The 27,692-nt window shown below is 43.4% G+C and overlaps 1 protein-coding gene across 5 annotated transcripts in view; it reads right to left on the bottom strand.

The window, feature by feature from the left end:
• The window catches only part of GNPTAB (N-acetylglucosamine-1-phosphate transferase subunits alpha and beta), a 145,446-nt gene that overhangs the window by 45,044 nt on the left and 72,710 nt on the right, over positions 1-27,692 (bottom strand). The window contains exons 15-18 of one of the 5 annotated variants that reach the window (XR_004540200.1): positions 25,374-25,593; positions 23,124-23,237; positions 18,147-18,148; positions 4,870-4,962 (exon numbers count right to left, since the gene is read on the bottom strand). Coding sequence is in view for 2 of the 5 variants with exons in the window: in XM_033953309.1 (XP_033809200.1) it covers positions 4,870-4,962; positions 23,124-23,237; positions 25,374-25,593 (427 nt within the window). In the remaining 3 variants the exon portion in view is untranslated. The remainder of the gene's footprint in view (positions 1-4,869; positions 4,963-18,146; positions 18,149-23,123; positions 23,238-25,373; positions 25,594-27,692) is intronic. The other 4 variants (XR_004540199.1, XR_004540201.1, XM_033953309.1 and 1 more) reach the window with 4 other exon arrangements.

Genomic DNA, 27,692 nt, shown 5'->3' with positions numbered 1-27,692 from the left:
AGACCTAAACCAAAGCCAGCTCCTTCCAAGCCTGCACGCCCTTCTCCTATCTACCAGAGGCGTTTTGCTCCAAGAACGGCTCCTTACACTCGCCCTCCTCTCAAGAAACAGCAGAATCAGAAGCAACAGAAACCTCAACCTTCTGCTGCAATTAAGGCTACACAGCCTTTTTGACTGTTTAAAACCGAGCATAACCTCCACCGTTCTGTCTCTGTCCCATCCTGGTGAGGTAAATAAACACTCCATTTCTGAGTCTGAGATAAGTACACACATTGCAAACAGTACTATAGGAGTCAAATTAACTCAAGCGGGAAAATCTCCAGAGACATAGCAAACACAAGGTATGGAGGGCTATGTATGTTAATGCACACAGTTTGGGCAATAAAATGTGGAATTGGAGACGGAAATGAACGCCAACCTACATGTGGTGATGATATCAGAGACTTGGTTCACGGACTCCCATGAGTGGGATATGGCTATACAGGGATACAACTTACTTCGTCGAGACAGAGAAGGCAAAATGGGAGGAGGGGTAGCACTATACACTAAAGAGGACATCAGTTACCAAAATCGCAGACATCAAGTACACCGGGGAATCCCTCTGGGTGAACTTGGCCAGGGGGAATGACAAATGCCTGTATCTTGGCGTTGTTTACAGACCTCCAAGGCAACAGGATGACATGGATATAGAATTAATCAAGGACATAGAGAATATCACTTTGCGTGGAGACACAGTATTGTTAGGGGACTTCAATATGCCTGATGTGGATTGGAACAAACTTTCCACTACGACCAACGGCAGCAGAAAGCTATTAACCTCCATAAAGGGAGCAAGACTCAGACAAATGGTATTAGAACCCACTAGGGATCAGGCGATACTGTGCCTGATACTCACCAACGGAGAAAGTGTCATAGAGGTTTCGGTAGGCGATACGTTGGCCTCCAGTGACCACAACCAATGTCCTCAACTTTAAGGGCACTAACTTCAAAAGCATGGGAGATTTCGTCCATCAGGCACTGCAAAACCAAGCCGAAACAGATAATGTAGAGGTAATATGGTCAACTCTGAAATCAACCCTACATGAAGCAACCAACCACTATATAAAATCAGTAAGTAAACGGCGAAGAAACAATAGACCACAGTGGTTCTCTGCGGAGATCTCAGACCTCATAAAAAAGAAAAGAGCATTCATCTCCTACAAACAATCAGGAAAGCAGGAATCTAAGGAAGACTATCTGGCCAAGTCAAAAGCAGTCAAAACAACAGTCAGAGAGGCCAAACTCCGAATGGAGGAGAATCTAGCGAAGAACATTAAGAAGGGCGATAAATCCTTCTTCAGGTATATTAGTGACAGAAAAAGAAACATAGATGGGATAGTACGCCTTAGGAAACCAGACGGGAATTATGTAGAATCGGACTCTGATAAAGCCGAACTTTTAAATGAATACTTCTGCTCATTCTTCACCTGCAAGGCGCCAGAATCTGGCCATCAGCTGCAGACAAGGGAAAGCTCGGAAGACCCGTTTCAAAATTTCAAGTTTACGCCCTTTCACTGTGTTCCATCATGACAAGGTAGTCCTTCGTACTCATCCTAAATTCCTCCCTAAAGTGGTTTCGGAATTTCATCTCAACCAATCCATTATTCTTCCAGTGTTCTTTCCAAAGCCTCATTCTCATCCTGGAGAATCAGCTCTTCATACTCTGGACTGTAAACGTGCTTTGGCCTTCTATTTGGAACGCACCAAACCACACAGAACTGCTCCTCAACTTTTTTGTCTCTTTCAATCCGAACAAGTTGGGACGTCCTATCTCTAAACGTACGATCTCCAACTGTATGACTGCTTGTATCTCTTTCTGCTATGTCCAGGCTGAATTACCCCTACACAGCCACTGAAGCTGCCCACAAAGTCAGAGCAATGGCAGCTTCAGTGGCTTTCCTCAGATCTACACCTATTGAGGAAATTTGCAAAGCTGCTACCTGGTCCTCGGTTCATACTTTCATTTCTCACTATTGTCTGGATGTTTTCTCCATACAGGATGGCCATTTTGGCCAGACAGTATTACAAAATTTATTCTCCTAAATTGCCAACGCTCCCACCATCCCATTCTGGTAAGCTTGGAGGTCACCATATGTGAGAATGGGCTGCCTGCTTGTCCTGGGATAAAGCACAGTTACTTACCGTAACAGGTATTATCTAGGGACAGCAGGCAGCTATTCTCATAACCCACCCATTTCCCCTGGTTGGCTTCTCTGCTAGCTATCTGAATTGAGGAGATGCTCCCTGTGCTGCGTGGGAAGGCACTCGCGCATGCGCAGTGCGGCTGACTTGAAACTTCTAGTTTCTACAAGCAAGTCTGCTTGCGAGGCTTTTGCATCGAGGCTCCGTCAGTGACATCACCCATATGAGAGAATAGCTGCCTGCTGACCCTGGATAACACCTGTTACGGTAAGTAACTGTGCTTTTCACTCAGAGAATAGTTAAGCTCTGAAACACATTGTGGTAAGAGCGGATAGCGTAGCTGGTTTTAAGAAAGGTTTGGACAAATTCCTGGAAGAAAAGCCCATAGTCTGTTATTAAGACATGGGGGAAGCCTCTGCTTGCCCTGGATTGGTAGCACAGAATGTTGCTACTGTTTGAGGATCCGGAATCTTATGTTGCTCTTTGGGATTCCAGAATCTTGCTATTCTTTAGGATTCTGAATGGAATGTTGCTACTCTTTTGGTTTTGGCCAGGTACTAGGGACCTGGATTGGCCTCTGTGAGAATGGATTACTGGGCTTGATGGACCATTGGTCTGATCCTGTAAGGCTATTATGTTCTTAACACAAACAGTTGTGCACATGACTGACACCAACCACTGAGCTAGAACAAGGGCTCATTCCTAAAGTTGAGCGTGTAACTGCAGACAAGCAATTTATTTATTGGGATTTATAACCGCCTTTATAAAGGCGGTATACAGCGGGTATATTTATGTTTATTCTATTTGATATACCACTTTACTTATACAGAACAAGGCGGTTTGTAATGTAATTAAAGTTGTCATCTTAAAGCTAAATAAAAACATAAAATGAGATTAAAAAAAAAAAAGAAAGAAAGCTTAAAGGGCCAAATTCAGTAAATGACAATTCAACATAAAACTTAGAATTTTGTTAGTGTAACAGTGGTAAAAAGACCATATATAAACATAAATATATTGAATGAATGAAGTAAACTCAAAATCAGCAATTGAAACTTAACAGCACTGAAATTAAAATAAGACATATAATACAATGTCAGCATGATAACTTCCTAAGCACACATAAGAACAGTCAAATAACATAGATACGACGCTAATGCTTTTTCTACAATACAGCTTATCATATAGCCGAAGGCCAAGTACAGAGCACGTTGGGATAAACAGAACAGGGCCACACTCAAGGCAAGTTGTTTAGTTAAACAAGATATAAGGAACTGATTTAGTTACAGTGTGTGTGTGTAGAAAGCTGGTCTTGGTACAGAACAAGGGGCTCATAATCGAAGCAGAAATACGTCTAAAAACCAGCCCAAATAGGAACTTGGATGACCTAAAAGACAGATCGTCCAAGTGCCGATAATCGAAACGGGTTTTTAGATGTATCCAGAGACCTTTTAGGCCTCTGAATTCTGCTGTGCGCCCAGAACTGAAAGGGGCGTTTTTGAAGGAGTGGTTAGGGCGGGATAATCGAATGTTTGATGAGGCTGCCTGGACGGATCTTATATATTGTGATTTAGGCGATCTAAAAACAGGTCTTAAGTGCCTAGAAGATATCCAAAGTGACCAGATAACCACTGCAGACACAAAGTACAGATCCCACACACATTCCCCCAGTGATCATTGACACCCCCCCCCCCACCGCCATAAAAATTGGAATAAAAACATACATACCTGCCTCTACATCATCAGCACCTGGAATAGGAAAGCCTAGTAGAGCTGCAAAGAGGTGGCTTAAATAGTCTGGGGGGTGAGCTAGTGAACCATAGAGAGGAGAACCCAGGCCCATAAGCCACTCGAACCACTGATTTCATGATGGAAAATGTGAGTCCACCAAAACCCTACTGTACTGCCATATAGGTGGCACCTGCAGCCATAAGGGCTGTTGGGGTTATAGACAGGTGGGTATAGCAGGTTTTTTTGGGGGGGAGGCTCACCATGATCTGTAAGGGAGTTGTGGTGAGATGTTTATGTGTCACCCTTTTTGTGAAGGTCACAGCAGTGCCCTGTAAGGTGCCCCACTACTCTGCTGCCATGTCTGGGTGGCCAGTCCATCACTTACAAAAGGTCTTGTTCTAGGCATTTCAGACTTGGACGATTTTTTTGGATGAGAATGTAGTATAAAGATAGACGTCTGGACGAACAGCTGGATGTATAAGTAGACGATTGTCAGAAAAAATATTTTGGATGTATTTTTCAAGAATGGACTTTGGACGCTGCCGAATTTGGGCAACTAGCGCCTTAGGCCCAAAACGGACTTAGACGTTTGTTTTGATTATGCCCCTCCATGTGTATAGTCAATCAACCTAGGTATTAAAGGCTTGGGTAAAGAGGCAATTATTTGCATGGCTGCTAGTAATTGAATTTGCACTTAGCATGAACCATCCTATCACCTAACTTTAGGTGACCTTTAAAGAATTACTACCCCCTTTATTTCATAAACAGTCATAAAACAACCTGCTTCTCCAGGTGTTCCCCCGAGCCATCTCTCTCTCTCCCCTTCAATCTCTTCAGAATTCTGCTGCACGGCTTATATTCCGCCACTGTCACTATGCTCATGTAACCTCTCTCCTCAAGTCATTCCATTGGCTCCCTATCTGCTTCCGCATACAATTCAAACTCCTCTTGTTGACTTACAAGTGCGTTCATTCTGTAGCTCCTCAGTATCTCTGCTCTCTCATCCTGCCCGGGAACTCCACTCGTCAGGTAAGTGTCTCCTTTTTTTTTTTTCTTTGTATCAACATTTTATTGAAGATTTTCAAGAAATATACAACAAATTATAAAAGCAAAAAAAAAACAACAAAAACAAAACAAACATCATCAATACATTGTTAAGCTACAAACTCATAAATCTGAAATAAAGGAGTCATGCTATTATTTCTTCGTATTTTCTGATAATACAAAGATGATTCCACCATTCGTGGAAGTTGAGTTTGGGGTTGTCTTTCCAATTACAGATAATATGGTGAGTAGCTAGGCCATCATAATATCCAAAATATTTTTAAATGGTGGTAGTATCTGGATTTGAGGAACGCAATAAGATGGATTTATATGACATAGGCAGACATAAGTGAATTATTGAGAGAATTCTTGTACATATGTCTGACCAGTAAATTTGAAGATTAGAACATGCAAAAAGGAGATGTAAGAAAGTACCAGGTTGTTGAAGGCATGACCAACAAAGCTCTGAAGATGAATGTGAAAATTTGGCTATTTTAGTAGGGGTCCAATAGGCCTTATGCATAATGAAATATGTGAATTGACAAATAGATGCCGACATAGTAGATTGGGCTGAAGAAGACCAAAAAGAAGACCAATTCATTTCTCCTGAAGTTAGATTCAAATCTTTAGACCAAGCATCATCAAAGGAGATTGCTTCTTCTTTGTCAAGTTCTCAAAGAATTTTGCAGAGTTTTGATGCTTTCTTATTTCCAAGCAATGAAGAATGAGTACATTTAGAAAAATTAGACAAAACAGATACCTCCAAACAAAGAGACAATAAGGTGTTAAGAGATTCTGTAATTAATTGCCAATGGTGTGGCTCAATATCAGGATACTCCAGGGTATGTTTCATATCATTTACAGAAAGCAATTTACCATCCATAGTTAACTGTGAAAGAGCCCATAGATTCTTTGACTGGCATATATCAGACTGGCATATATCAGAAAGGTTATGAGATTCCATGTAGCTGTTGAACCATAAAGGGACATGTGCCATCTCCAAGGAGCCTCCATTAATAGACTTGTAAAATGAAAGAATTGTTAGAGCTGAGGATTTGAGTAATCTTAAAGATACATTGAATGGAAATTTGACCATAAACGGTAGCAAGTGTATTGGATTGGGGGAAATTAGTGATTTTTCAAATATCAACCATCTAGGACAGTGCCAGTTGTCAACTTAATGGAATCGTAACAAGGCCCGAGAAACTCTAAAGGCTAAGTGATATCCTTTAAAGTTTGGTAGATTTAATCCACCCTTTAATTTTGGCATTTTTAATTTGTGAAGTGCAATCCTGGGAGGTTTCGCTTTCCACAGAAAGTTATAAAAGAATAAAATTATTATTATTATCTTCTTTCTTGTATAAAGAATCTGGAAATGAGAATGGTTTCGTGCTAAATATGTAACTGAGCTTAGGAGCTAAAACCATTTTAATGGCCTCTGCTCTACCCCACCAAGACAGAAAAAATGGAGACCGGGATTCTAAAACAAGAGGTATTTAAATCAATGATATATCTAGAGTTTAGAAACATTGTTTTGTAAACAAAGGAACTATACCATATGCCCAAGTATTTGATCTTATCAGATTCCCATTTAAAAGGGAAATGAGAAATGATGTTTTTTGTACATAAGGGTTTAATGGCAAAAGTGCTGATTTACTCCAATTAATCTTATAACCAGAGAAATTTGAAAACTCACAAATGCAGGTCAGTAAGTAAAGGATTGAGTCCACAGAGGTGTAAGTGATTATATCATCTACATATATTGAAAGTTTGAAAGAGGATCCATTAATAGACAAGAACATAAGCAATGCCTCCGCTGGGTCAGACCTGAGGTCCATCGTGCCCAGCTAAGGGTTTGAGTGCTAGATTAAATAAAAGGGGAGAAAGTGAGCAACCCTGTTTGTGCTTGTTTTGAATAGAAAATATTTTGAAGATGTGCTATTAACAAAGACAGAGGCTTGGAGATTGTTATAAAGTACTTTAATCATATGGATAAATTTTTGACTAAAACCAAACCATGTTAGGACATGAAAAAGGTAATCCCATTCAATCCTATCGAAAGCCTTTTCGGCATCTAACGAGAGTGTCAATAAAGATTCTTTAGAGTGTGAAACCTGAGCTAAAATATACTAAAAGAGGCAAGAGTCGTCACTGGTAAGTCTATTTAGAGTAAACCCATTCTGATTTCTATGTAATAAAGTTGGAAGAACTTCTTGGAATCTGTTTGCTATAACCTTGGCAAAGATCTTGTTATCAATATTTATTAAAAATATTGTTCTATAATTTTCTACTTTAGTATGATCTCTGTCCGGTTTGGGAATTACTATTATCCCAGGACAAGCAGGCAGCCTATACTCACATAAGGGTGACATCATCCACGGAGCCCGGATGCAGACAGCCTCGCAAGCAGATTTGCTTGTAGAAACGTAGAAGTTTCGAGTCAGCCGCACCGCGCATGCGCGAGTGCCTTCCCGCCCAGCGCAGGGCGAGTCTCCTCAGCTCTCAGTTTTCTGCGGAGCTGAGAAGTCCGTCTTTGAGACTCTGCGCTAAACTTCGTTACTTCATGCCTTCTCTCACCGTGGTTTGTGTTCTTTTCGTCACGAATCGCTCTTTTTCTTTATTTTATTTCAGTTTTGGGTTTTTTTTAAAAAGACTTTATTTTTTTTCTTTGTTCGACTGGCGGGGCAGGCCACTCGGCCACAGCTTGCGGGCTTTGACTTCGCCGCGGCTATTTTCCCTCCTATGTCCCTGCCAGCAACGGGCTTCAAGAAGTGTAACCAGTGCCAGCGTGCGATTTCCCTCACGGACCCACACCGTTGGTACCTCAAGTGCCTCGAGTCTGACCATAATCCTAAATTGTGTGACGCTTCAATCTTGAGCCCTTAAACATCGTCGGATTTTAGTGGAGAAACTTTTCAAGATGGACTCGAGGGTCCTCCTGCTTCCACGACTCCGACCTCGAGCTTCATCAGACCTTCCTCATTTGGGACATCTCTGACCTCAAGTAAACCTGCTGTCTCTTCCCCTGAGCTTCCCTCAGGTCCTAAGCAGAAGGTTTCGGCGGTGGTCCTCAAGCTTTCCAAGACTTCTAAGTCGAAGCACATCTCCACTGCCACCTTGGAGCCTATAGCCTCAACAAGTGGTCCGGTTTCAGACGCAGATCCATCTTTGCCGGCTTCTCTCCAGATCATGTTAGAGCAGCAGTTTGTTCAATTACTGACCAAATTTGGGCCAACGCTGTCTTCTCTAATCCAGCCTGGGCAATCAGCAGTCTCCCGTGAGGTCGAGCCTCTGCCTATGCCTCAAGATGAACCTCTACACTCTATGCAAGGAGCAGAGTCTTTGCGAGTGTCTGGTCTGGCATCTACACACTCTGTGCAAGGAGTAGATTCTTTGCGAGTGCGACAGGAATCCTCACGCTCCATACAAGGAGCAGAGTCTTTGGGAGTGCTTGGAGATTCTTCCAAACCTCCCTGAGTTTCGATCTACTGCTTCTAGCCATATCCATTCATTGGTAGCATTGCCTACTTCCATCTCTAGGGCAAAGTCTCCTCGATCCTTGAGACCTGCTTCCACACACCACTCTTGTCGTCTATCGAGGCCTTCATCGAGGCATCCATCCAGGCATAGGTCTTCTTCCAAAGAGCAACCTTCTTCGTCTAGGCCTCATTTCAGACCTTCCAGCTCTTTCAACTCCTCGATCGAGGTCTCCGCTTCCAGACCTCGAGGACTCAATTGCTTCCATTGCCTCATCCAAGTATCCATATTCTTTTGATGGTCATTTCTCCAGAGAGGTTTCCCCTCCGACCCAGGCCGCCTCAATGTCATTGAGTCCCTCTCGGGGCAAGGCCTTGGCAAATCAGCTGTCTTTCTCTGCTTTTCTTCGCCAAATGGCTGATGACCTAGAACTTTAATTAGATGCTGGTTCTAAGTACTCTAAGGAGTATCTCGAGGTCATGCATCTCCCCCAACCTTCTGAAGAGTCACTCAAGCTTCCTCTTCACAAGCTTTTGTCTCAGACTTTCACACGCTGCCTGGAGACCCCTTATACCATTCCTGTTGTTCCAGGCAAATTGGACTCCAGGTATAGAACTCTGCATTGTAAAGGATTTGAGAATTTGCAGTTGTCTCACCAATCCCTTCTTATGGAGTCCTCCTTAAAAAGATCCCATCCTTCCAGAGTCTATGCTACTGTTTCTCCTGGAAGGGAGGGGAAAACTATGGACAAGTTTGGACGTCGTCTTTATCAAAATGCTATGATGTCCTCCAAAGTCCTTAATTATGTTTAAATCATTTTTATTAAAGCATAAACATAGCAATGAACAAAGCATAGCACAAATTTCAAATAGCAGACAAAGCCAATCCCCACCCACCCAACCAACCCCCCCCCCTCCCACCCTCCCACCCACCCCGGCAGCAGCGGTAACAAATCAAGAAAGATAAAGCAAAGGGGAAAAAAGAAGTCAATTAAGTACCCCAAAGTTGGTGTTGAACATAAGGAGTAAAAGTCAAGCTAAAAGGGTACCAGCACTGAGTGTATAAACGTCCAGCTTTAGTTGACAAATCCATCACTTCACGACGTTCCAGTAGCATTTGGTGTAACATTAATGCTCTCCATTGAGGGACAGTCGGAGGTTGTGGTGAAAGCCATTGCAGCAAGATACATTTTCGTCCCAGTAATACAGTTTTCCTTAAGAATGCTGCACAACCTGGTCTAGGTGGGTGGAATCGAATCTGCATCGTGAAAAGGAAAGTGGGGTGCAATCTCCAAGAGCAATGCCAAAGTCGTGCCACTAAAGACACTAGCTGCATCCAAAAGGAAGAGATCATGGGGCATGACCAAAACATATGTCCAAACGAGGCCACAGAACCAGCACATTTCCGGCAACTGTGGTCCGCACTTATCCCAATCACATGCGCCCTCTTGGGCGTACAGAAGGCTCTCAGCATAAATTTGTAATTTCTTTCCCTCTCAATCGAGGACACCGTCGTGGTCCTTCCTGCACGAATGCCTCTGCGAATCACATCCGCTGCAATTGGTAATTGAAGATCAGCAGACCACCTCTGAGCCAAGGCAAGAAAGTCCAATTCACCCGCCCGTTTCTGTAGCCCCTTATGGAAGAATCTGAGGGACATTGACTCCGGAGCAGTGAGTGCAAGCGCTTCTTGCAATCTGTCTTGTATATCCTCCTGCAACCTCCCCGTTGTCAAGGACTGTAAATAATGTGTAAGCTGTCGATACGCAAACCAGTCCATAGATGATAGCCGAAACTGCGTTTGTAGGTCTCTGAAGGGGATCGGTGAACCATTATCTTGTACGGTCTGTGACACATATTGGAGGCCCGCACTAGACCAGCGTCTGAACACTGCAGAGTCCATGCCAGGTAAGAAATCACCATTTCCAATCAATGGAAGGCAAGGTGTATGGTGAGGAGAAATCTGCAAGCCCTTACACAACAACCTCCACGCTGAGCGCATCGCTGGTAAAAGTGGATGGGACTTCAGCTGAGGTAAGTCTGGTAACTGAGGAGCATGGAGAAGATAGCTAAAATGATATGGCTGGAAGGAAAAATGTTCAATCACAGGCATAGAAAAAGCAGAAGTGTCACAGAACCAGTCATGGATGTGACGTAATTGACATGCTAGGTTAAACCGAGATACACATAGTAATCCCAGCCCCCCTTGGTCCACAGGAAGCCTCAACTTAGCCAAAGAAATCCTCGCTCTTCTACCCTGCCATAAATATTTAGAGAGATGGGAGCTATGAAGTGCGGTGTGAGATGTGGTTAACATGAGAGGGAGCATTTGTAGGACATATGTCCATTGAGGCACAACCATCATGTTATAAAGAGCTATTCGGCCTGACAGGGAAATAGGGAATGTCCGCCAGCCATGCAGTGTATTAGCAGTGCGATGAAGCAGGGGTGTTATATTTGCGGAATAGAGTCTATTCAAATTTTGGGGGATAATTACACCCAAATATGTCAACGAAGAAGTAGCCCACTGTAGTGGAAAGTCCCCCGGCCAAGTGTATCTCACCTCTGGTAAAGTGGGAAGTGCTAAAGATTTTTGCTTATTCAACTCCAAGCCAGAATAAATGTGAAACTCATCCAATAGTTCTAACGCTCTTGGTAATGAGCTGTGTGGAGTATCCAATGCCAATAAAAGGTCATCCGCAAAGGCCAGCACCCGTAATTGCGACGTGCCCTCAGGTAAACCCACAAGTATATCATCCTTTTGTATAGTGCGCAACAATGGGTCTAAATACAGCAGAAAAAGCAAGGGGGATAGTGGGCAGCCCTGTCTTGTCCCCCTACCAATGGCAAAGGGAGAAGATCTCACTCCATTAACCAGCACCGAGGCCGTCGGGCCATTGTAAAGTGCTTGTACAGAGGAGAGGAAGCCCGCGGGGATCCCGATATAGTTTAAGACCTGAAACAGATAGTGCCAGTTAACTTTATCAAAAGCTTTTGCTGCATCTAACCCGACAAGCAGTCCAGGGCGTTGTTCTAATTGTGCACGGGAAAGAGCTAAAAGTATGCGCCGGACATTAATGGTGGAATGCCTGTTGCGAACAAATCCCACTTGTTCAGGCACTATTATGGAGGGCAGAATAAGGGCCAATCTATCAGCTAGGACTCTAGCTAGTATCTTAACATCAACATTCAGTAGAGATATTGGTCGATAGGATTCTATGTCGTCTGGGGGTTTAGATGGTTTTGGAATCAAGGTAATCAGGGCGTCATTACTGTGACGGGGAAAAACCCCCTGTTCCTGTATAGCTATGTAATAATTCAAAAGAGAGTTACCTATACAGGGGGATAAGATCTTGTAAAACTCGGGGGAGTAGCCATCCGGGCCCGGTGCTGTACAAGATCGCAGCTTTTGGATTGCCAAGGTCACCTCCTGTACATGTAGCGGCCTGTCTAATCTGGATGTCTGGGCCACTGTCAGTCGAGGCAATCCCGCATCTGCCAAATAGTCCTGTACATCGGGACCCGTGTACAAGCCAGGGGATGCATAAAATGCCTCAAAATATTTCTGAAAACCCCCCGCAATAGCCACTGACGAAGTCAAAAACTTCCCCGAGCTATCCTTTATCATGGGTATGTATCTGGACCCCTTCCAACTTTTTGTTATAGCCGCTAGCAATTTACCCGCCTTGTTACCATATTTATGGAATTGAAATTTACGGTAAAACAAAAGTTTCTTGGTGCGTTCGTGGATGAGGGAATTAAGCTCCACCAACGCCGCCCTATATGCCTCAGTATTAGCCTCAGAGGGATCGCGCAACAAGTCCTGTTTCAACAGTGTCACTTGTCGTTCCAGGTATATTATGCGGCGTGCTATTCTACGGGTTCTAGTAGTGACATAAGCAAGAATATCCCCGCGCAATACCGCTTTGGCCGCATCCCAAAATAAAGTTGGGTGGTCAACATGTTGGGCATTATGTGTACAGTAAGCCTCCCATTTTTCTTGTAAGAATTCCTGGAAATGAACATCTTTGTGTAAATAGGAGGGAAATCTCCATCCAGTTCCCGGACCCCGGTGACCTCCCAGTGCCACGTCAATCCAGATCATATTGTGATCCGATATCTCTAAAGGGCCTATCGTGGCCTCCGCGACCCTAGGAAACAAAGTCTCAGAGAGTAAGATGTAATCTAGTCTAGAAAAAGAACCGTGTGCTCTAGACTGGTGCGTATAATCCCGTTCGGTTGGATGTAATAGTCTCCAGGAGTCCACCAACCCCAAGGCTCTACATAAATAGGGAATGCCCTTCGTTTGTTTCACTCTGGCCATACTCGGCAACCCAGAGCGGTCCATAGTGGGATTATGTACTTGATTCAGGTCACCCACCAAAATCAGAGGGCAGCCCTGATCCCGTACACAAATATTCACCAGATTCTGAAAAAATGCATGTTGATAGCTATTTGGACCATATCCCACCAATAGTCGGAACGTCCCACCAGGTCCCTCCACCCGCACCAATAGATACCTACCCTGAGGGTCACGTCGCAATACCTGCACTGTACCCAAGAAGCCCCTGCGAATCAATATAGCCACCCCAGCTCTCCTCCCTGGTGCAGAAGCAAAGTGTAAATCTCCGACCCATCCTCTCTGAAGTTTCCGGTGTTCACTATCAGTAAGCCTAGTCTCCTGTAAGCAAGCTATATCTGCAGAGTGATGTTTCAATTGAGAAAGTATTTTAGTGCGTTTTACGGGAGACGTTATTCCTGAAACATTCCAGGAAAGAATACGTAAGTTACGATCACCCGTAAGGATCCCTATCCCTTCTATCAATAACACCACTTCTAATAGTACTAAGAGTCCCGGGACGCCCAGCCTCGCCCCGAGACCACACAATCCACTCCCAAGCAAACCACCCTCTCCGCTGGAAACCATGCAATAAAACAAAAAAGGCAGTAAACATACAAACATCCCCAAACCATACCGCTGCTGCCCCCAAGATATCCCCAACCCCCTCTACCCCATTTACTAATCCCAGAACCCCCATCTGGAGGAACTAGAGGCACAAAATGATCACCCCCCAGGGCCTCCCTGACCTTCAAGTATCTGTCTATCTAACATAATGTATGTAGAATATTGTCCCTGCAAACAGCAATGAACACAAAAGTCTTATGCAGACACCAACCCTACCCAGCCTGTGTCCAAACCCAGGTTAGTCCGCTCCCGGCTTCTTGGAGCCCAGTTGCTGCATGTAGACATCCGCCTCCTCTGGGGTCTGAAAAGTTTTCCAGACTCCATTGCAGTGAATCCTCAATGTAGCTGGGTAGTTGAATTGAAAACGCTGTTTCAAATCCGCCAGGCGTGCACATAAGGGGTAATAAGGTCGTCGCCGCTCCTGCAAAGCTATCGAGAAATCCTGGCTCAGTCGGACTGGCTGACCATCGTAATTCAGGTCATCCTTCTTGGCTCTGTACTGGCGCAGCAACTCAATTTTGTGTTGGAAGTTTAACAATTTTAATATCACAACACGCGGGCGTCTATCTAGGCCAGGTCGGGAGCCCAGCCGATGCGCCCGTTCTATACGTAAGGGCCCCAGTGATGGTCTCAAAGTGAATTCGTCCCGCAGCCAGGTCTCCAGTAATTCAGGTAAGGCTCTCTCCGGCAACGTCTCCGGAATGCCCATCAGACGCAGGTTAGAGCGACGAGATCTGTTCTCAAGATCATCAATCTTATCATTCTGGGCCCTAACCTGCGCCTGCAGCGTGCTAATATCTGTGTCCCGCGCCGTCGAGGAGTCTTCCAGGTCAGACACTCTGCCCTCCAGCTCCGCGGTACGAGCCGCCGCCGTAGCCAGCAAAGTCTCAATGTTAGCAATTTGGGAGGTGAGAGTCTCCATTTGGGGCCCCAGTACCTGTGAGAGCGCTGCCTTAATATCGCTCAAAGCCGATTCAGACAGGCTGGAGACCGCCGCCGCGGGACTCGCCGCCATCTTGGGCTCCACCGGTCGTGCACGTGGTCCGGTTTTTTTCGCCGATTTCTGCTTCTTTATTTCCTGGGATCGGGTAAGATAACGATCCATATAAAGAGGGATCGTACCCGGCGTTTCACGCTGCGATCGGGTCGGCAGGGTGTCAGCAATTTTGTACGATTCGGCAGGGCTGCCCCGGAGTGAACGAGGAGACGTCCTCACTCGTTCATATCATCACGTGTCTCTTCCCAAAGTCCTTAATTATAATTTTAACTGTTACTTATCTCAAGTTCCTCATTGATCTTCTTCCCAAATTTCTCAATTACCTGGATACACAGAAGCACTTCAAATTCCAAGAAGTTATTGCTACTCTGTCACAACTCAGATTGCATCTTCTTCAGTCTTCTTATAATGCCTTTGAATTGTCAGCCAGAGCCACTGCTTTCTCTGTAGCAATGCACCGCTTGGCCTGGCTTTGTAATATTGATATGGACCCTAATCTTCAGGACCACCTGGCTAACATCCCTTGTGCAGGCAATGACCTCTTTGATGAATCCATAGAGGCAGCCACTAAGAAATTGTCTGAGCATGAGAAATCTTTTGCTTTCATTGTCAGACCAAAGCCTAAGCCAGCTCCTGAGAAACCTTCACACCCTCCTCCAATTTTCCAGAGGCGTTATACTCTGAGGGCAGCTCCTTACAATTGAGCGCCTCCCAAGAAACAACAGCAACAGAAACCTCAGCCTTCTGCTACACCTAAGACAGCGCAGCCTTTTTGACTGTTTAAAACAGAGCACAACCTTCATCATTCTGTCTCTGTCCTCTCTTCCCCCCCATAGGAGGTTGTCTCCATCATTTTTATCACCGATGGGAGACTATTACAACCGATCTCTCTGGGTGCTGTCAATCATCAGGGAAGGATACTCTCTTCATTTCACTCAGGTTCCTCCAAAGTTTCCTCCAAGAGAGTATCCTTCCAGTCCATCCCAGACCGCCCTTCTTCTTCAGGAAGCTGAAGCTCTGCTTCGTCTCCGTGCCATTGAACCAGTTCCTTTGGAACAGCAGAACAGGGGGTTTTACTCCCATTACTTCCTAGTTCCGAAGAAGACGGGCGATCTGCGACCCATTCTGGATCTTAGGGCTCTCAACAAATTTTTAGTCAAAGAAAAATTTTGCATGTTGTCCCTGGTGTCCCTTTACCCCCTTCTAGATCAGAACAACTGGTTATGCTCTCGATCTCAAGAAGGCTTATACTCATATTCCCATTCATCCGGCCTCCCGTCAATATCTCAGATTTTGAGTGGGGAATCTGCATTACCTGGCTTCATCTCCCAGAGTGTTCACCAAGTGCCTGGTGGTAGTAGCAGCAGCTCTAAGGAACCATGGTCTTCAGTTGTTTACCTACCTAGACGACTGGCTCATCAAAGATTCAACATCTCAGGGGGTTATTGTAGTGACCCAAAGGACTACATGGTTCCTACAAAGCTTGGGATTCGAAATCAACTTTCCCAAATCCCAACTTCAGCCCTCTCAGAATCTACAGTTCATTGGAGCTGTTCTGGACACTATCCAACTAAGAGCATTCCTTCTGCAATGTCTGGAGGCTCTTCAACTCTGTCATGCAGTGTCTTCCCGCTCTTCAATCTCAGTGAGACACATGATGGTACTCCTAGGTCACATGGCCTCCACAGTACACGTGACTCCTTTTGCCAGACTTCACCTCAGAATTCCTCAGTGGACCCTGGCATCTCAGTGGACACAGGCTTGCGACCCACTCTCTCAACATATTACAGTCACTCCTTCGTTGAGACAGTCTCTCCGCTGGTGGATGCTCTCTTCCAATCTCTCCAGAGGCTTGCTGTTTCAAACGCCCCCTCATCAAATGGTCCTCACAACAGATTCCTCGACTTACGCTTGGGGGACTCATCTTGCTGGTTTCCGTACTCAAGGTCTCTGGACCAGTACGGATCGTCAGTGTCACATCAATCTGTTGGAACTCAGAGTGATCTTCAATGCTCTCAACGCTTTTCAACATCATCTTCATGACCATAGTCCTCATCCTGATGTACAACCAAGTCTCCATGTACTATGTCAACAAACAGGGGGGGACGGGATCTCCCTCCCTTTGTCAAGAAGCTCTGAAGGTTTGGGACTGGGCAATCCTCCACAACACCTTCCTCAAAGCTGTCTACATCCAAGGGGCGAAAAACTGTTTGGCGGACAAATTGAGTCGTCTTCTGCAACCTCACGAATGGACACTCCATTCCTCGCCTCTTCATCACATTTTTTCGCAGTGGAGCAAGGCCAGCACGATTTTGGGATGTGGTCAAGCCCGAGACACCGAACACAGTGTCGATGAGGGTCCGTTAGCGAAATCGCGCGCTGGCACTTGTCACACTTTTTAAAACCAGTGATAGGCCGGGACATAGGCCGAATAAGCTCTGCCGCAAGATCGAAGCCGCGGGACTGCGGCCACGTGGCCTGCCCGGTCGAACGGTACGAAGAAATTTTTTTTTTTTAAAACAATAAAACACGATGAAAATCAGCGATTACGATCAATTAAAATCAAAACCGCGGACTTAGAAGGCACAAGCGAAGGAACTTTGCGCAGAGAGTCGAAGACGGACTTTTCGGCTCCGTGGAAAACTAAGAACTGAGGAGACACGCCCGCTGCATCAGGCGGGAAAGCACTCGCGCATGCGCAGTGCGGGCGACTCGAAACTTCAAGTTTTCTTCAAAGAAGCGTCCTCATTGGGGCTCCGTTGGATCACGTCACCCAATAGTTAGAATACCTGCCTGCTTGTCCTGGGATAACTGCTCAACTTTTTATCTCCTTCGATCCAAACAAGTTGGGACATCCAATCTCTAAGCGTACCATCTCCAACTGGATGGCTGCTTGTATCTCTTTCTGCTACGCCCAGGCTGGATTACAACTACAGAGTTGAGTCACAGCCCACAAAGTCAGAGCAATGGCAGCTTCAGTGGCTTTCCTCAGATCTACACCTATTGAGGAAATTTGCAAAGCTGCTACCTGGTCCTCGGTTCATACTTTCACTTCTCACTATTGTCTGGATGTTTTCTCCAGACGGGATGGCCATTTTGGCCAGACAGTATTACAAAATTTATTCTCCTATGTTGCCAACACTCCCACCATCCCATTCTGGTTAGCTTGGAGGTCACCCATATGTGAGAATAGGCTGCCTTCTTGTCTTGGGATAAAGCACAGTTACTTACCGTAACAGTTGTTATCCAGGGACAGTAGGCAGCTATTTTCACAACCCACCCACTTCCCCTGGTTGGCTTCTTTGCTAGCTATCTAAACTGAGGAGACTTGCCCTGCGCTGGCCGGGAAGGCACTCGCACATGCGTGGTGCAGCTGACTCGAAACTTCTACATTTCTACAAGCAAATCTGCTTGTGAGGCTGTCCGCATCCAGGCTCCGTGGAATAGCTGCCTGCTGTCCCTGGATAACAACTGTTACGGTAAGTAACTGTGCTTTATAGTCGAGTCCAAGAAAGAGCCCCTACAGCAGGGGTCAGGAACCTTTTTGGCTGAGAGAGTCATAAACACGACATATTTTAAAATGTAATTCCGTGAGAGCCATATAATATATTTAAAACTAAATACAAGTAAGTGTGTGCATTTTATGTAAGATCAACACTTTTAAAGTACAAGAAGTCTCTGAATTCTTTTTAATAACGTTGTTATGCTGTTGCTAACCAATGATGAATAAAGTAGTTCTTACCATTAATGCAACTTCTGGTGCTGCATGGTTTTGCTGATGTCTTTCTAGTCTGGTTGATACGTGGTGAGATTAAGTTTCATGCAGGTGTTGAGACTTCCATCCGTTAAACGTGATCGTAGGTTGGTCTTAATGTTCTTTAGATGTGAGAAAGACTGCTCACATGCATACGTAGAGCCAAACATTGTCAGTACAGCAATAGTCACACGCTGCAGTGTGTGGTATGTGACGGAAAGTTTTGACAATCAGCTGGTCTGTGGTTTGAAGTTTTTTCATTTCTCCCCACTTGTGTTTGCTCGCCAACTCTGCTTGCTGTCGTGCAAAGTCTTTCCAAATTTTCATTCAGTGACTTGAACTTATTCACCCACATGTCTGAGGCCTTCAGGTCAGCAGCTTGGAGCTCAAAATCTCTGACGGAGACACCGGGGATGTAACTCAGGTCGGCGCTGTCCACTGCAAACTCATGTGGATGGGTGATGAACTTAAAAAGACGAGCGCGCTCACGAAATTCTCCAAAGCGCGCTTTGAATGACTGCAGGAGATTAGATGTGAAGCCTGCTAGCTGCTGAAGATCAAGATGTTGAGCAGGGTCACTTTCTGTGCATGCATCTTTAAACTTTCCCAGTTTTTCAAAGTGTAGTAAACAACCTGTTTCAATGTCGGCGATGAAGAGTTCTAGCTTGTTTTCAAATGCAAACACTACTTGTTGAAGAGATAAGACTGTATTTCCAACGCCTTGCATTTTCACATTGAGCTGGTTCAGATGTTGAGTCATGTACACGAGATAGTAGAACTTCAGGAGCCACTCAGTGTTAACTAACTCAGGATGCTCAACGTTTTTCATTTCAAGAAAAGTCTGGATTTCGCTCAGACAAGCCGCGAAACGGCTGAACCAACCTCTTGACAACCAACGCACATTGCTGTGCAGAAGCAGACCAGGATAATTATTCCCAACTTCATCCAGCAGTGTTTTAAGCTGGCGATCATTTAAAGCTCGGGCAACAATAAAATTGACCACCTGAATGACCAGCGACATCACCTCACCAAGCTGCTCACTATACATCTGAGCACAAAGCGCCTCCTGATGTAGGATGCAGTGAAAACTTAGGATGGGTCTTTTTTCATGTTCACAAAGAAGCGCTACGAATCCTCTGTTTTTCCCCACCATGCATGGAGCACCATCAGTACACACCGAAATAAGTTTATCTATCGGTAGATTTTGTTCTTTAGCGAGCTCAGTGAAAGACTTGAATAAATCCTTCCCCTCTTGTTGTTCCTTTCATAGGCAAAACAGCAAGACTTTCCTCACGTAGTGTGTCACTGACAGCATATCTTGCAATCACGCTGAACTGGGATAAATGGCTTACGTCTGTTGACTCATCCAAAGCAAGAGAAAAGAATGGTGCTGCATTTATGTCCTTCACTTGTGTTGCCTCAATTTGATTTGCCATCATGATGGTACGATCGTGAACAGTTCTTGCTGACACAGGCATGTCTTTTATTCGTTTATCTTGTCTTTATCTGAAAAGTCGTCAAAACGTTCATTGGCAACATCAAGCATGAATGTTTTAGCATACTCCCAATCTGTGAATGGCTTTCCATTTCTCACAATTGCTAAAGCACCAGCAAAGCTAGCCAAATTCCAGTCACCTTGTTGGGTCCAAACACGAAGTTGCTGCTGACTAGCTTGCACTCTGCACAGTAGCTCTTGATATGCTTTATTTCTGCTATCCCCCGCAGGATATTTTAATGCACATGTAGTATGGCATGTGTCGAAATGCCGCTTTATATTTGACCGTTTCATCGATGCAATTTTATCATTGCATATTAGACACACTGCAGAACCTACTCTCTCCACAAAGGCGAATTCCTCTGTCCATTCCTGCTGAAAAGTACGATACTCCTCATCTTTTTTTCTTTTAGCCATCTTCTTCAATAAAAGGGTTTCTGAAATTAGCTAGCTGACTGAGGTGAGGAGGATACCACCCCAGGTAGTGGTCTGTGGGGCAGGGCAGAGGTAATGAAGGCAGGGTAGCCAATTGCGGGTTTAGCATGTGGGATGGGAAGCCGGAGCCTCGATTTGGGGCTGCCTGTGAAGGACGATGCGGCTTCAGGCCCGTTCGGCCACGGATGCTGCGGGGCAAGGTAGGGTGGGTCCCAAGGATGCCGGATGCGATGCAGAGGAGGGCATGGCCTGCACTCAGCGGAAAGATGATGTTTTCTTCTGCGTGCATCAATCAAGCCCCAGCCAAGGATCGTTCCCATGCATTCATATAGTCACAGAGGGACACTGGGGAGATATGGGGGGGTTCTGGAGCAACAACAAATGAAGTAGGCACACTCGCAACTTTTCCCCTTCAATGGTATAGCTTGCTGCGGTCCAGGCTAGAATCTGCAGTTGGGAAGTGCCACACTGTGCAGAGTGTCGGAAGATGGCCGCCGCTGTCCCCGTCCTGGCTCAGATCCGATCCGGCTCTGTGTCGGCGGCTTCCGCTTCCGGGTGACCAGCAGAATGTCCCCAATGGTCTGGGTAGATCTGCTCGGGTGTCCTCTGCTGCAGTGCACGTCTTGGAGAAGATTTTTCTCCGCTGTAGCAGAGGAGCTCGTAGTGTGTGCGGCCGCTGTCCTTGGCTCCGCCCCCGGAAGTCAGAGTGTCACGTTGGCAGCGAGCCAGATGCAGCCATCAAAAGAGTCACATCTGGCTCGTGAGCCATAGGTTCCTGACCCCCTACCATACAGGATTTCTCTGAATCATAGCATTGTACAAATATTCTCGTTTAGCGATTAAAAGATCAGAAAATGCATGGTAAAATTCTATGTTTAGACCATCGTTTCCAGGAGCTTTACCTTTAGGAAGCCTCCTTATAACTTAAGGGTGTCTTCAGATTGGATATTTTTTTTCCACAAGGGAGTTGTGATCACTAGATACACTAGGATGTGTGAAATTCTTAGTATAATTATGAAATATGGACTCAGAGAATTGAATTTCTGGTGTATAGACATGTGTATAAAAGGTTTGAAATTGATAAGCAATATCTGGATCTGAGACATATGAATTGTTATGTGAGTCGACTAACATGGAAACTCTATTTCTATTCATTTTAGACTTTAAATATTGTGCAAGTGTGTGACTAGCTTTATTATTTTCAGCATAGAACTTAGAGTTGCGCAGATTCATGAGATGGAGAGCTTTGGTAATCAATATAGTATTAAATGAATATTTTAATGTTTGAAGTTTGGTATATAGTTGTGGAGAGGGAGTGGTTAAGTATTCATTCTCTAAGTTTTTGATTTCAGCTTCTAAGGGAAATTGAGGTTTTCTACGTTCTCTGTTTTTTGCCTATTGAATAGCTGATTGTGTCCTCTTATGGTTGCTTTAAAAGCATCCCATTTATCAGGTTTGTAATCAGATTCTTTATTAAGGGAGAAGTATTCTGATATTTTTTCCCAAAGAAAAGAGTATGAATTTTTCATCCTATAGAAACAGGAAAAGGAGGTTTTGTAGAAGTAGGCGATAAGTTATCCAAGTAAAGAGAAATGGCTGAATGGTCTGAAATTGTTCTGCTGAGAATATCGACATTAATAAGGATGAGATTAAAGAGAAATCGATACGAGAGTAGCTATTATGCGGGGGTGAAAAAAAAGTAAAATCCTTTTCTTTGGCTGCAATAACCTCCAAGGGTCAAGTAAACCAAAGGATTTTTTAATATCAGTGATTATCATGTGAGATGTGGTATATCTGTAAGGGCTATTTTATTGTCTCCACCTATTATGATATGTTTTTGCCCTGAATTAGCAATTTCTGTAGCTACTGAATGAAAAAAATCTGGGGAAACAATGTTTGGAGCATACAGGTTAAATATGATATAAGCAATATTGTTAATAGACAATTCTGTAAAGGTCCACCTACCCTGGTTATCATTGGATTGCCTAATTATAATAGGAGGAAAGAAGGTTTTTTTTTAGTAGAATGGCCACTCCATTTTTTACCTTCATTGCTGGCGAGGAAGCTATAAGTTTAAATTTATTGTTACCTAATCTGTGCAAGTCAAAAGACTCAAATGGGTTTCTTGAAGGAGAATCATATCTGTATCCACAGAACCTAAATAACCCATCAATCTGGTTCTTTTAATTGGGTTATTTAAACCCTTAACATTGAGGGAGACTAAACGCATAAGAAGGCAGTCTCATAAAGAGGCACCTCACGGGGGTGTAGTATATGTAAAAAGAATACTGCATTCTAGGTAAATACTTTGTGACACCAAAATGAGTAAGTATGCAGCTTACAAGAAACCAGTAATATAAGAACAAAGTTATAATATTAAACCAGAAAAAAGAAAAACTGGTAAGAAACATATGATGATAAGGCATCAGCATAGCAACAATGAATGAGTAGTGGATGTCCAAGCACATGGAGCCCTTCAACAGCCCCCGAGAAATACAAGGGTACCTTGTAAGATACCACTTCAATAATACAATATCTGACCTAAATAACAATAAATTATCAACACAAGGTCAATACCATCTTCAGCCAATAAAGGAACAATATGCCTTTAAGTAAATGGTTTACCAACTTAAGGGAGAGAACTGTAATCCAGTGCAAATACAGTATGCAGTTGAGCAAAAGTAAGTAAGTTTCTCCTAACTGTACCCTTCTCCTCTACTGCCAATTCCAGAATCCATCCATTCTATCTTGCTGCACCATATGCCTAGAACGGACTACTTGAGTCAGTACATCAAACTTTGTCTCTGGCAGTGTTCATATCCAGGCTAAAAGACCACTTTTCGATGCTGCTTTTAACTCCTAATCCAACCCACCTGTAAAATACCACATTTATTTTGTCACTCCCTCTGTAGTTCCTTACCCCAATTGTCCTGTTTATCTGTCTGATTAGATTGTAAGCTCTGTCAAGCAGGGATTGTCTCTTCAAGGTTAATGTAATGTGCAGATAGAAGAAGTAAAACAGTATGGAAACCCCGTTTCTTCCTTACCAGGCTGGGGTCATAATATGCTTCATGAGTTGGTGGCAGTTCCCAAGTCTGGGTGACATTGGCAGGAAGTGTTTTAGAACAATTTATTAACATGTGCTCCAGTCCTGTCAAATCCTGTCAGCAGAAACAAACACAGAATAACTACAAGTGTGTAAAAACATACCTACTCGCTAACTATAACACATGACTGAGCTATACTAACACTGCCAATATTATACTAAGAAAGCTGGCCTTAGGAGGTGATTTTTAGGCAAGGGCAACCAGAAAACTTTTGTCATTTCTCGTGTGGTTTACAGGCATGTTCATTTTAATTTTTAACTTTTTTTTCTGTTCTGGAATGAATGTCATCAAGAGTGTGTACTAGTGTGCTCTTTTTCATTTTCATCTGGTAACCGATATTTCCTATCTTGTTGCAAATGACAGCCCATCCCTAGTCATTTTGATAGGTGTTTTCATGCAAAATAGTTATAAAATTGTCAGGGGTAGTATATTTATTTAAAAAGTTTCTATACTATCTAATTCCTAGGCGGTATCCAAAATATCCACATACATATCAGCTAAAACAGCACAAGAAAGGAACAAATCATCTAAGATTTTAAATGCACAGCGATTCCTCACACAGGACAAATCAAACCCTATAAAAAAAAGCACTGACAAATATTTTTTCAACTGCTCTCATATCCCTCCCGGGAACTCCGCTCGTCAGGTGTCTCCTAACTATACCCTTCTCCTCTACTGCCAATCCAGTATAGGAACCTAAGCTTATGCACATATACCCTTGTCAGAAGCATTCCTAGGAGCGGGGTTTGGGAAAGGTTTGCAGTTATGCAAGTAAAAGTGCATTAAACGAACTGGCAAATTTGTGTCTGGGAGCGTGTATAAACGTGTGTTAGATTCCACAAATTTAATTTTTGAAGAAATCATAAGTAAGCACATATTTTCCCTTTTAAAATTTGTGTAACTTATGAGTGATCTGCCGCAGATGTTACAAAAATTATCTTTTCTAAATTTAGGTTTCTATTTAACCATCACACACACACAAAACTATACACTTTTAATCATACTCAAAGAATTTCTCCCAAAGGCATGAAATATGGGAAAGAGAAAAGAATTATATCACACTTTTCAGTAAGCAGCAGCTCAAGGAGAGTTACATTCAATTACAGGAAGGGATAGAGATGGTCCTTTTCTCAGACTACTTCAACTGACATTATGAAGTTGACAGAGAGAGGAAACTAGAACTTTCAGGGATGCATGTAGAAACATGATGGCAGATAAAGGCCAAATGGCCCATCTAGTCTGCCCATCCGCAGCAACCATCATCTCTTTCTCCGAGAGATCCCATGTGCTTATCCCAGGCCCTTTTGAATTCAGACACAGTCTCTGTCTCCACCACCTCTTCTGGGAGACTGTTCCATGCGTCTACCACCCTTTCTGTAAAAAAGTATTTCCTTAGATTACTCCGGAGCCTATCACCTCTTAACTTCATCCTATGCCCTCTCATTGCAGAGTTTCCTTTCAAATGAGAGAGACTCGACTAATGCACATTTACATTACATAGGTATTTAAACGTCTCTATCATATCTCCCCTCTCCCGCCTTTCCTCCAAAGTATACAGATCGAGATCTTTAAGTCTGTCCTCATATGCCTTATGATTAAGCTCTCAATAAACAAACATCTCTCTGTCCTTGAAGAACCTGTAACCTAAGTTTTTATCTGAGACAATGATGCGTATGTCTAGTAGCGCTATAGAAATGACTATTAGTATTTATTTATATCCCACGCTTCCCAAGGCGGGTCACAATAGAGTACATATACAAACAGAATCACATACAATACAACAAATCGAACATCAATAAAACATAATAGTGATAATGTAAAGCCTCCTAAAATTACAAAGAGGTTACCAGCGCCTCACATCAAAAACTATAGATCAAGTCTCATATTTCATCTTACAGAAGTGGTGTTTCTTCAACATTTTCTTAAAACAACTCAAACTTGTTTGCAGTTGTAAATATCCCAGAAACTTATTCCACTCCCGAGGACCTACACACGAAAATATGCTAGCTCTAGACACAGTGGGGGGTTAAGTGATTTGTTCAACTTCACAAGAAGCATCAATGGGATTTAAACCCTGGCTTCCCTGGTTGTCAGCCCATTTTTCTAACCATTAGGCTACTCCTTCCCTCTTTTTGAGCTGGCTTATGTCTTTCTATTTATCACATTCTTTATACCTCCAGCACAACATACCTGTAGGTTCAGCGGCAACTCATGGATTCTTGTAGCCAATGTGCGAATCTCCCTATCAGACAACACACCAGATTTATCTGTATCTACTTCATCAAAAACTAGGGATATGTTCAGTGGTGCAACTGCACTCATGAGATAATAGAAATAGGAGAAGGCAAACTGCATGTCTTCCGAGTGGCGTACTTTATGAGTTGACGTCTTATCAAATTCTGCAGGGTACCTGCTCAGAGAACAAAGAGAAGTTCTGTATTTCAGTAGACACAGAAACAGGTGCTATTCATTATGCTGGTGTTCAACACGAGGGCAATTTGGCCCAGATTTGATAAATGGCACCTACCAGAAGGCGCCTAAATCAGGACGTCTACTGATGTAGGCACGAAACTTCATTTTTAAAAATTGGTTCAATCAACGCTGTTAATCGAACAGTGTCATTAAAAACCAATTTAAAAAAATTTTCAAGTAGGCACCTACATCAGTAGGCACCATGTAGGCATGTACACTGAAGTGCCTACCTGAAAAGTAGGCATGGTTATGGCCAGAGTAAGGCACTGCTAGGCGTCTACCTTAGACTCTGGTACTTTAGGTCAAGAAAGCTCTAGCCTAATATACCAGCGCCTAAGTTGTAGACGCCTAGTGATGCCTAACTCAAGATTCCACAAATGGCGCCTAACTTTGAATATGAATATCAAAAGAACCAAACTATATATAAATATCAGAATATCAAATCAATGTATATAGTTAATGACCCCTGGTGAGTCATTAAAGAGACATTTTCTTTCTTTTAAAAATTTTCTTTATTATTTTTCTCGTGTGTTGTGTTTTTGTGAGGAGCACTGAGGCCAGGACTCTTTGAGATAGCTGTGGGCAAAACAGGGCCGCTGTCGAGTCTGGATTGTAAAACTTGGATTTGGGGATCGCTTCCTTACACCAGAGAGGATTTTTTTTCTTATGTTGGGATTTGTCCAACAGTACTTCTTTGTGGAAGAAGAACATTTTGCAATCTTTATTGAATGATAGATTTGAAGCTGTCTGGTTGGTGGAGTTTTTTGAGAGGCCAATGACTGTATGATTTAATGTGCTATTTAATGTGAGATCATTTTTCTGAGGTCTCTCTTTCTCCACTTTTTTTGGCGATTGTGATACTCTTCCCATAGGGGTCATTAACTATATACATTGATTTGATAGCCTAACTGAATAACATGCGATAGGTGTCGTTTTCAGTGGCACCTACTGAGTTAGGTGTCATTTATAAAAATCAAGCCCTTTATGCCTACTTCTTATCTCACATTTATTGAGTTTTATATCACATTTATTTTGTATAAGTTTTACTGTAGTGTATCTCTATTTGCACCATGGTAAAAACTTTTGACATTTCATATGGTAACTTTTTTTTCTTCTCCATTAGATTGCGTTTAGATTGTAATGGCTGATTTCATTGCTGTTTCTGGGTGGTTTTACTCCCACTTCTTTTGACTATTATGAAGTTTAAAAGCATTTAATTGATGTTCCTTTGAATATTATTTTTTGTTCCTGTGATATTCTGTTTATCTTCTGCTCATCAGTTTTTGATCTCTCTAGCTCTTCATGCAGTTCTGAGTGCCAGATAGAAAAATTTGGACATACGCTTATTATTTTGTGGCACACTTGGTATGGATTTTTTATTTTATGAGGCTGTGCTGAAAAGTTCTCAGCCCAACCACGAAGGGAATGACATGGAGCCATAAAACTTGCAATTTATTCTATATATTCACCCCTAAGTTCAACACTCTTGGCACATTGGGTCTGAATTTTCTGTAACCCTTCCAAAAAATACTTTGATGTCTGGTCACTGGAATACTGCTCTGCTGCTGCAATCATCTCTGAATCACCCTTTCAAACTCTTAAAATTTAGAAACAGGAAATATTGGCAGATGGAGCAAGATCTGGTGAGTAGGGTGGATGGTCTGTACACTGAAACCCCATCTGCGTCAAAACATGCATCGTTTTGCCAGCCTTGCGAGCAGATGCATTGTCTTGCAAAAAGAGAACTCTTTTCCACAGCTTCCCTCTCCTTTTTCCTTTTCAATCACTCCTTTAATCGACACAGCAAGTTACAGTAGTTTGGCCCACTTGGAAGACAGTCAGTCATTAAGAACATAAGAAGTGCCTTTGCTGGGTCCATCGCGCCCAGCAGTCCGCTCGCGCAGTGGCCCATTAGGTCTAGGGCCTGTGTAGTAGTCCTCTATCTGTACCCCTCTATTCCTTTTTTTTTTTTTCTTGCTGACTTTTGGGTCTTGAATTTCCTTGGCCTTGGAGAACCTGAGTACCATCATTGCATGG

The sequence above is a fragment of the Geotrypetes seraphini genome, chromosome 7 (assembly GCF_902459505.1).
Source record: "Geotrypetes seraphini chromosome 7, aGeoSer1.1, whole genome shotgun sequence".
Classification (NCBI taxonomy): Eukaryota; Metazoa; Chordata; class Amphibia; order Gymnophiona; family Dermophiidae; genus Geotrypetes; species Geotrypetes seraphini.
The sequence above is the reverse complement of the archived record's forward strand: the minus strand, read 5'-3'. Positions and strand labels throughout refer to the sequence as shown.